This window comes from Hippocampus zosterae, chromosome 7 (assembly GCF_025434085.1).
Source record: "Hippocampus zosterae strain Florida chromosome 7, ASM2543408v3, whole genome shotgun sequence".
In the NCBI taxonomy this organism is placed as follows: domain Eukaryota; kingdom Metazoa; phylum Chordata; class Actinopteri; order Syngnathiformes; family Syngnathidae; genus Hippocampus; species Hippocampus zosterae.
Window position 1 is genome coordinate 23,537,093 of NC_067457.1, and position 10,429 is coordinate 23,547,521.

The following is a 10,429-nucleotide window of genomic DNA, read 5'->3' on the forward strand; positions in this document are numbered from 1 at the left end:
GTCTACTCAGTTGTAAAATTGTCTTCAATTTCTATTGTATAGCAATTTCTCTTACAGGGTTATGATATAATTTGGTTACAGTAACACACTGATTGTAATTGAATCCAATTTAAAAAAAATCTGACCAAAGAGAGATACAGTCGAACCTCTCGACAACGAAATCATGTTTGCAGCCAGAAATATTCACATTCACACCATCACTGAGCAGGAACTGATCCCACACAAGTCATGCGAGTATACCACTACACCACAGGTGTCAAAGTCAAGGCCCAGGGGCCGGATTTGGCCTGCCACATCATTTTATGTGGCCTGCAAAAGCAAATAAAGCATGTCGAATTCCATGAGGCTTGCTAAAGTCTGAACCAAAATCTCAAAATGACATATGAAGTCCACAAGAACAATCATTATTTTTTACTTCTGATTTTAAAAGTAGTTATCCATCAATATGTTATGAGTGGTGTATGTAATGTGGAGGTGATTAAATATGTATATGGTCTCCCAAAATTCATAATGGCCCTCCAAGGGAAACCATAACTACAATGTGGCCCATGCCAAAAATGAGTTGGTCACTCCTGCAATACACCATCAGCAACCAGAAGTTACATATTTGGTATCTGACATTTGAATGGATTGTAAAATAATGCATTTCACTGCAAACAAGGAAAACTGGTAATGCATACCGTATTAGATAATATTCACCACATATGTTGCTCTGAAATCGGCACAGTGGTTCAGGCTTTGATTTGTAGCTTCGAAACATGAATGTCAACAGTGCCGCCGGATTATCATTTATCGCGGCCTCGGTGTGTCATGGATTTTTTCAAACATATTCATAAAAAAAAAAGTGAAAATGCTGCAAAAGGTCCTCAAGAGGCAGTGAAAATAATCAAAACAACAGCGAGTCACATAGAGCAACATACAGGACTGTGTTTACTGTATTTCGTTATTTATACACTAACCTAACTTATACATGTTTAAATATATTAGTATATAGCATTAAGTGCTGTTAATTACTACAAACATGCATGTATACCAGTACATTTGGCCTTATAAATATTTATACTCATACACATGTTCATATACCTATATGGAGGGTGGGGGGGTTTTTGCTACTTAGCGGATTTTCATTTATCGCGGGTGGTTTCGGTCCCCATTAACAACGATAAACGAGGGATCACTGTACTTGAAAAGACTGTTTTTTCTGTATGTTCTTCACAATAGAAGGCTTCAGAAATAGAAAACAAAAGTTTGGGGCATACTGGAGCCTATCCTAGCTGTCATTGGGCTGTAGTCAGAGTACACCCTTTAGTGGTTGCCACCCAATTGGGGGGCCCACATAGATAAACAAGACATTAAAGGCGGAGACTTGGCAAAAACCCCACATTAATTTTAAGGATATTGAAAAATATTAAATAATGTAAAGAGCATAACACTCATGAATCATGCCTTGAGGGAAATTGCTGCTGAGGTGTTTTTAAGTCAACAAAGTTGCTTTAAACTAGATGCCTAAAACATGTTTTGAATCAATGCATTTTTGATAGTTTTTATTCTGGTCCTGTTATCAGTCAAGGCAGCGTTCAGATTTTAATACAACTTCAAGAATGTCTGTTTATATTCAACTAAACCACTAATAACCCTCTTTTTTTCCCTCCAGAATTGGAAACTAAAAAAAGGAAGAGACCCAGACTCCAAAGGAAAGGGCAGCAATTGATCGACACCTTTCAAAATTTGTAGCATTAAAGAAAGTTCCAAGGAAAGATGACTGCGTTAAGTGTCGTAGTCAAGCATCGCCAGACCTTGAAGACCGCACATGGAGAGATATTCCACAATTAAATTATTAAAAGATATGTAATTGGGGAAAAAAGCTTGAAGATGAAAGATGGAGAGAGGGAGAGACATAGGGGGAGATAGATGAAGGGAGAGAGGGAATGGGATGAGAGAGAGGGGAGAAAAGGAACAGTTATTTGGTAGGGTATATGTGGGTTCATGTGTCAGGTTGTGGCGCAGCAAGTTTTTTTAGTGTGCGTTTTGAAGGTTGAAGTTTTTCAGGTGTTCTTGTAAGTTTTGAATAAGAGTACTTTTGTTTGTCAAAAATAAATCATAAAGTCAAGTCAGCTTTTATTGTCAAATATGCTCTCTGTGTAATGTACAGCACAGATTAAAATACTTTCCTCTCTCAGCCACAGTGCAAACATGTGGCGTATTGAACACACAAATATCAGAACTAAATAAAACTAAATAAATGACAGTACCCTGTTAATGGTGATAAACTGTTTAAAAATAATATCTGATTATAAATTTACATCATTAAATGTTTAGTAAGGTGAACGGCACCTAATCTACTTCAAAATCATTAAGAACGCATGGCCAGTGCCCGGTCCTCACTTATCTAGTTAAAAACTTTTTCTTAACCTTTGGTGTTTTATTTAATCTAAAGGAATGTATTGCCTAAGGGCGCCCTCCTGTGTCTAGAAATGTGTCTTTTTCATTTCTTTTTCAAGCAGAAAGGGTGGTCCTCGCTTTGTAGGCCTTTTTACTCGGTCCTCACTGTGCAGCAAGTGCAGGAATGTGTGTGTGTGTGTGTGTGTGTGTGTGTGTGTGTGTGTGTGTGTGTGTGCGTGTGCGTGAGAGAGACACTCCAGTGACCTGCTCTGTCCAGACTCCAGAGGCCTGGTCGGGGGTCCAGAGGATCATGGTCTTGTCCATAGAGGCTGAGAGCAAACTGAGATTCTCCTGTCGTTCGCCGCCTGAAGGGGGCGACAGAAACACCCTTAACTTCAAATTTGGATGGAGGAGCGTCCGACCAAGAAGCGCGAACATCCACAAGCAATTCACTATAGATACCACAAGATGGCGGCACTGCATTTTTTTTTTTTTAGATGAGCCAAAGACCCGACTAAATGGAGCTCCTCCCCTCACGTCAACATTGTTCCTTGATAACTTGTTACCCTTGTAAGAAGGAGGCTGCCAGTGTAGACCGTACACCCAGTTCTCATGTCCTGCCAAGACCGTTTCCAAGGCCACTGCAAACACTGAAGAAGCAAAATCCACAAATTCTAAACAAGCACAAGACAACCAGCAGCTCGTGGATTAGCATCAAGCATCGCTTTGCCTCGTTCCTCATCTTGCTCCTCCACTCCGAAAACGTCCTCTTTCATTTTGATGACGCCGTCATCCCGGGCGCCCTCGGAGTGGGCGCCGCGCCCGGACTTGGCGCGGAGCCGCCACACTCGGATGAGACAGTCCTGCGAGCAGCTAGCCAGCAGCAGATCGCCACCTGCGCAAACGCACGCGCGCGCAGACACATTAAAGTCAAGATGAGAGGGCGGAAGTAGGACTCGTCTCATTGCCTCACGGTTCAAAAAGAACAGGTACATATTTTGAGATATTGATTTTTTTTTTTTGTAGTTAACAAATATTTTTTCGACAACACATAACAGAAAAAAGTGTACAGCCCAGTACAAGTCAGTGATTTGGCTATTTTCCATTTTTACTGCAGCTGGTCAACACTCACCTACGGAAGTCCAGGCGACACCGCGCACCCAGTCCTCGTGTCCCTGCAGGGTCATGACTCTCTGCAGCTTCTGCGGAGCAGATTTTTGACATCAAAATTGACTCCCTCCTTAGGATTTCGACGAAAAAGCAAGCGTGAGCTCACCTTCTCCCGGGACTGCACGAACAGGTGGACCCGAGCGTCGTCGCCCCCGCAGGCCAGAACGGGAACTAGAGATGGTGAGACAGATGCGGCGTATGTGTGACAAGTCGGGGAAAATAATGAGCACAACTTGTCCACTGTGTACCTTTGGTGCTTGGCAGCAGGGCCAGGGAGACGTCCATCACGAACCCGCTGCTAAATGTTAGCGAGTCGAGGCATACGGCTGGAGAAAACAAAAATAACATTGGGGGGGTTTGGGGGGGGGGGCGATACTTGCTTCCGTCTGGATGTCAGATTTTTTTTTCAATCACGTAAAATAAAACGCATACCCTCATTGGCATCTCCGCAGAGCCACAGCCTAACGCTGGAGTCCGCCGCCGCAGAGGCTACCAGGATACTGGCCCCAGCGTAGAGGGCGTCCACGGCACAAACGGCACCCGTGTGGCCTTTACACTGCACCGACTGGACAAACTGCAGAGAAAAGAGTCTTTAAAAAAAAGGAGGGGGGGGGGGGGGAACACGACCCTGATTCCTGGCTCCTTGGTTTACCTTGCCGTTGTGAGCAGCCCAGAGGAGGAGGCGGCTGTCCGTGCCCCCTGAGACCAGGTGGGTCTCAGGAGCTGAGGTATGAGAAACGGAACCAAAGACATAGCTCAGATTAAAAGGGACAAATACACACGGGATGTATTTATAAAAAAATAGACTGTCAAAATGTTTTCCACCATTAATGGGGCCTACACTCGGTGTAACTCAATTGGGAATCTTTTTTTTAAGGGAAAGTAAAAATAAGCAGCTGAAATAATATGGTTGAAAGAGTACAAAGAGTGTGTGTAACGCAAGGGCCAAACCACACCTGTTGTAAAGTGGACACTCTTGCTGTCTGTAAATATATTTGCCCCATACGTGCTTCAGTCACTTGGTCATGAGACCAAAGAGCTTCAATAAGATTCGCATATATGCTCCTACGTGTAAATTGTCAGGCGACGCGAGGTGGGATTTAGACGGTTTTCATCCTAAAAAACGGTGCTATGAACGCATTAGTAATCATATCTTTCATGTATCAGCCAACGGTTCATTAATCGATGCTCCATGCATATTAGCTCTTTAACGACCCCTGCTGCTCAGTGAGCAGTATTGCATGTTGAATTTGAGGCGCGAGGTTTTTTTGAATCTTTATTGAACAAATCAAGTAACAATTAAGAGTAAACAGAACCAACAAGTTGTTAATACACTCACAGATTACATTGAGTTAAAAGAGACTCCAGTTTCAAACCGTTTTAAACTTTTAGCCACGTCATCAGCTAATGAAGGCGCTCGTCGTTACTGGTCACGTGACGTCCGCTCAACGCACACCGCGCCAAACGCGGCTTTGGCTCCTCAGTCACGTGACGTTTTTCCGCTCGGCACGCATCGCCCCAAACATGGATGTCAGTTCTCCTGCTCACGTGACAAAACGTCACGGACACACGCCTTGAAAAGAGCCCCAATTTTCCACGCCCACTTTCACTCCACACACGTTTTAAAAGTCCGGCGTCATTTTGCCCATCACGACTGATTATTTGGATGCCTGCTTGTTAACTTTGTGTAGCCGACTGCCGTTGCCAGACCACGTCGATGCGGAGTTTGTGAGTCAAGACTTAGCATTTAGCATTAGCTGCTCCAATGGTTTTACAATGGGTCCGCTGGCATGATATTTATCAGTTGGTCGTACGAAATGAACCAATAAAACTATTCATGGTGCCGAATGTTGACTGTTACCTTGAGTTATTGTATGCATTACGATGAGTGATTTTTTTTAAAAATGTATTTTTTAAAGTATTACGAGGATCAACTGCACTTCCACCAAAAAATCTGCTACTTTTGGACATTTGAACGCTGTTGAATGATTGCCTTCACCGTAGTTATTGTTTGTTTATATGCACTTTTTTGGGTTAGTTGCAAAATGCACCGTTCTCATTCATCAAATGTAATGTGGCTATTGACAATTTTGCACAACTTAAGCACTTTCATAGAGCACATTATAACCTTCTGATTAATGAGCTGACCTAACGGAATTATATTGTACAATACTGATGAATTATAAATTATATTTGACTGTATTGCAATTAGCGTTATTTAGTTGGAAATGAATTTTGTGTCCACATTTTTCTTAAACCGGTCCTGTTTTGTACAGGCTTTTATTTGATGATGGCGAGGAAAGGAAAGGCTTGTAGCCCAAGAGTCAACTCATTTCAACCCACTGGATAATCTTGCCAGGAAGCCCACAACCTGCTCTAACCGTGTTGGTAGGAGGCTCTTGTAGCCGGCCCTCGCACACTCTCCACGCTCGCGCTGTCGTCATGAATTGTCCTTCCACTGGTTGCGACTGAATTGAACTGTTGAACAATTTTGGGGAAAAGGGGGCTCTGCGTTTCAAACTTATGACATTGATTATTAGATTGATGTCTTTTGGGGGGAAAAGTTCTGCATGATGATGATTGAGAACTTTATTTTGACCCAATGGCCATTGACCTTTCACCGGCTACAACATTGTATGTTTTTGTCCACCAACTTTTCTTCAATTGAAAGTTGCCACTGCCAAATGCACATTCTCTGCTTCCTCTCTTGCTGAGCCGATTCCTAGACGTCAGACATCTGGCCTACTATTACTTTTTTTTTTCATGATATGCAGTAAATATTGGCGACATGTACTGGTTTTTCTTCAGTTGAAAGTGGGCGCCTTAGTCAAGATGGAGTAAATTATAAATAGTTCCTCCGAGCAGTCAGTGTTCGGACTTCTGCTACAAAGTAAGAAAAAGTCAGGAAAAGCTGACCAGAACACCTGAAGGTAACTCTGGGTTAATCAGAGACACTTTGAATGGTGGCATGTATGCACTCTCATTTAACATGAGTTGGAATGTGAGTGGCTCTTTCTGACTATAGATGCGTCGCCACTTATAAACATGTGCAACCACAGCGGCTTGTCTTAATTTCCCCTCCTTTTATTCAATTGAGTTGAACAAGTTATTTGTAACATTGAGGGTGATTAAATTGATCAAATTAATCTTGGTCTCCCCCTAACCTTCATTCACAAAAACCTGGCATTTAATCAAACTTTTTAAAATATGGAGATATTAATTATTAAGCTGTAAATTTCTTGATGGAAGCGTTTCTCAAAACATTTTGAACCGTTATAAATTGTTTTTTAAAATGCGTAACGATATCTGTCTTGATGACAGCCATCAATAACAATGGGACATCGCCCCCTAGGTGGAAGACAGCGGTATTACACCATAGCAAATCGCTTCGGCGTGTTTAGTCATTCCGGTCGGTGTGTGCAAATACGGGTTTACTGACGATCTGATCATATGAATCAGGTGTGTTAGAAGAAAATACGATGGATGGCAGTCCTTTAGAACCGGAGTTGCCCACCCTTGGAGGAGTCGGCAGTCACACGTGAAGTCAATCGATAACCTGATGTGTAAATTTCTTTGAACAAACTCACCACCGTCTTCTTTATGGACCCACTGAACTGCGTTTACTCTTGCTGTGTGGCCATTCAGCATTGACAAAACCCTCCTTTCCTATCACAGAAAGTCCAGAAGGTGCCTTTTCAGCTCGAGGATTGCAAGTTCGTTTTAGAAATCGGGGACAAGAATGACTTTACTCCCTACCTGGGGGTCGTACAGGGCTATTGAGTGACACGTTCCGAAGGCAATCGTCCCCCCGCGCCCCCAAGAAACGACGTTGGGTGTCCTATTAGCCGAACAGGCTACATGGCATGTTTCGAGCCTGAGCGCCGCCATCTTGTTGAGCGGTGACGAAAGGGATGGCGTCACAGTTGAGGGCGGCCGTGGTGCAAAAATAGTTCTAGACAAAAAGGTTCCGCCTGTGGATTCGTTTACAAATTAGTAGCACCGAAAATTAAAATGAATATTGAATATTTGAATATATGAAAAGTAAAACTAATGTAAACGAAAATACACCCACACTAAAACTAAAACTGAAAATACAAACTGCAAAAATTGTAATACATGATCAACAGTCAAAAAAAGTTAGAGCGTTCACTTCAGCCTCGCTACCCCCGCAAACGTTTTTTTCTGGTTATTTGTAATGAATAATAGAGAAAATAGAATACACTAGTCTGGTTCTTAATGAAATCAGGCACGTGAAGTACACTTTCAAAAAACGGACGCTAGGTGGTAAAATCCACCTTCAAAAGCACAAAATGTGACTCCATTTAAAATGCAGTACGTGTACTGTGTTTACTGTATACCATGCGGGTTACAAGTTTCTTTAAATTATTCTTAAACTTCAAAACATTACATTTGAGGAATCTTTTTGTTTCGTCTAAGGAAAGAAAACAAAATTGAACACATATTTCTTCATATATTCATTCAAATCACAGTGACTCCATCCGCAGACAAGCCACTTAAGTCCGTTTTGACACACTGCTGACACGATAGTCACTTTGTAAACCTCTTCCAACGTTGACTGTGTTGAGTAATTGGTCGCAGCGGAGCTACAGTGTTTGATAAATAGCCTTTTTTCCTGGTTAGAATTCAAGTGTTGAGGTGACACTTTTGCCACTAATTGTCAGGCTGCGAGGGATGACAACATGACACAATGACAAAGTGGAGAATGGCATGTTCTCTTTTACATGGCATCGTCAAAGAGGACATGCCATTTTCCACACTTGAGATTGGTCAATAAGTTGTAAAAATAACACCCTCACCTTCGGGCTGACAAAAATCGATTTGTGAAAAGATTTCCAAATGCATAGGTTCCAGCCCGATGCCAACGATTATGTTGCTGCTACTAGCCGTTAGCTATGTATGGAATTTCCCATTAGGTGTTAACATTAACTCAACCGCTGGACAACTCGATTTATTATTTTGGTTTTTTTTTAATAAGGATTCGGCTATGCTACAGACGGCGCCCATCCATAAATATCATCTCCCCCTCATGGCTGGCATTTGCTTTTTACTCAGCATCCATCTGGCTGCTAAACACAATCATCAGTATGCTGCTACTGATGTAACGGCGAAAACGGAGAGTTGTGTTTGAATTTTCTGCGTTTGGGTCTCGATAAGCCCATTTGTGCCCGAGGTGGCGCCGACTTGGCAAACAAATGACCCGCTGCTCATTAGTGTTTGACTCTTATCCAGTTTCCACTGCATAGGCATGTTATTTCTGATTATTATCGTTTCCAATTTTTTTCACGTTTCTAGTCACTAACCTGAGTTCGACCCCATCACTTTGTCGAGAGTTCAGCTGCGGGTGCCTGTCAAAACCAAGTAAGCCTCAAAGTGGTTCTTTTTCTCAGTCTAGGTTACCCCGGAGCCAAGATATCAAACGCAAATATGCTAACATAAGAGCTAAAACAAGTGCCCTCAGGCCGGTGTTAATTAAACCAAGGCATCCAAAGGTGAGCGTTTCCATGGCAACCTGCCATTTTTTGGGCGGGACTACCCTGTGTTTGGTTAAAAAAAATCGAGAGTGTTTTGGAGCATCAAAATGCTCCAAAACACTCTCGAATACTATTTATAGGATTTTTTTTTTGTTTACCAATTTCCATCATCAACCTTTGATGTAATCTAGTACAAAGTTTTGGTCGGAATCTTTAATGACAATTCATAATTGTTTTTTTTTTTTTTTCCAAATCTGATATTAGCATTGATTTCCCCCAAACCATAACAATGCACCACCGTGAAACGTATAACGAATAGCCAAACTATTTCCCCACTGCACACTGCAGCCTGATCTGCTTTCCAAACTGATCGACCGCGAGCAGAACGGTCGCGGGGGAACCGGCACAAACAGAATGGTCAGGACAATGAGCTCCTTATCATCACAGTGACGCTCACACGAGGGGAACCCGGTGGGGAGGTGGGCGATTAACACCAGAGAAAACACGTAGATATTATCTCGTTAGCGGCACGACATCACATGTCCTGACGCACCGTTTGTGTGCGTGTTTAATATGCAAACATGGAGCGATTCGAACACAATGTTGCAGCAGGATCACCGCAAAAAAAAAAAAATTGACCAGCATGGCCGCCGACGCGTCACATGATGGGCGTGGCCTCCTTTGGCTTTTTCTTTGGCTTTTTGGCATAAAGTTGATTAAGCAGCAGATTGACATTCAAAGCAGAAGACATAGAGGATCAAGATCGTGTGTTTTGTTTCCGTTAAATATTTCCATTTCAGCGGCATAAGAAAAAGATGCAATTGGGATTTTTTTTCACAAATTTTCTCCCCATTATTTTTCCACTTTTTAAATACTGTTCTGGATAAATGACACTGAAAGAAAACTTGGGAAAAAATGCGAGAATTCTAAATGCTACATTTATTTTTTTTCGCTGGAGCAGGCTAGATTGATGAGAGTCCTGAGAGATACGTTAGCTAGCAAGCGAACTAGCGAAAAAGATGGATTAAAAACACATTTATTGATCGTGAATATTGGAAAATCTAACCGACGTGATGCGTCCGAAAGAACTTTAAATGTTTTTGAAATACATTTTTAACCGGTCAATTTGATTATTGAAAATGTTTGTACTGTACTTTATTTTAACATTTACTGTGAATACCTAATTTGGAAAATGTACACTTTTAATGCACCTGTATGTACGGGCGACCAGATGATCGAGTGGTTAGCGTGTCGACCCCGCAGTGCAGAGGCCATGGGTTCAATCCCGTGTGGAGTTTGCATGTTCTCTCGGGCCTGCGTGGGTTTTCTCCGGGTACTTTGGTTTCCTCGCAGATTCACAAAAAGATGCACGGCAGGCTGATTTG

At 42.3% G+C, this 10,429-nt stretch overlaps 1 protein-coding gene and 1 long non-coding RNA gene across 2 annotated transcripts in view; one reads left to right on the forward strand and one right to left on the reverse strand.

Moving 5' to 3' along the window:
* Window positions 1–7,477, reverse strand: part of elp2 (elongator acetyltransferase complex subunit 2) — a 28,076-nt gene extending 20,599 nt beyond the window's left edge. Inside the window, exons 1-10 of the mRNA XM_052070585.1 lie at window positions 7,309–7,477; window positions 7,140–7,218; window positions 4,205–4,275; window positions 3,985–4,126; window positions 3,801–3,878; window positions 3,659–3,723; window positions 3,515–3,584; window positions 3,113–3,277; window positions 2,949–3,032; window positions 2,647–2,747 (exon numbers count right to left, since the gene is read on the reverse strand). Of these exons, the coding sequence (XP_051926545.1) occupies window positions 2,647–2,747; window positions 2,949–3,032; window positions 3,113–3,277; window positions 3,515–3,584; window positions 3,659–3,723; window positions 3,801–3,878; window positions 3,985–4,126; window positions 4,205–4,275; window positions 7,140–7,218; window positions 7,309–7,440 (987 nt within the window). The 5' untranslated portion in view covers window positions 7,441–7,477. The remainder of the gene's footprint in view (window positions 1–2,646; window positions 2,748–2,948; window positions 3,033–3,112; window positions 3,278–3,514; window positions 3,585–3,658; window positions 3,724–3,800; window positions 3,879–3,984; window positions 4,127–4,204; window positions 4,276–7,139; window positions 7,219–7,308) is intronic.
* On the forward strand, window positions 4,768–9,088 carry LOC127603959 (uncharacterized). Its single transcript, XR_007963162.1, has 3 exons — window positions 4,768–5,280; window positions 5,829–5,940; window positions 8,966–9,088. It is a non-coding gene; the product is annotated as an uncharacterized LOC127603959 (long non-coding RNA).
* The last annotated feature ends 1,341 nt before the right edge of the window (window positions 9,089–10,429 follow it).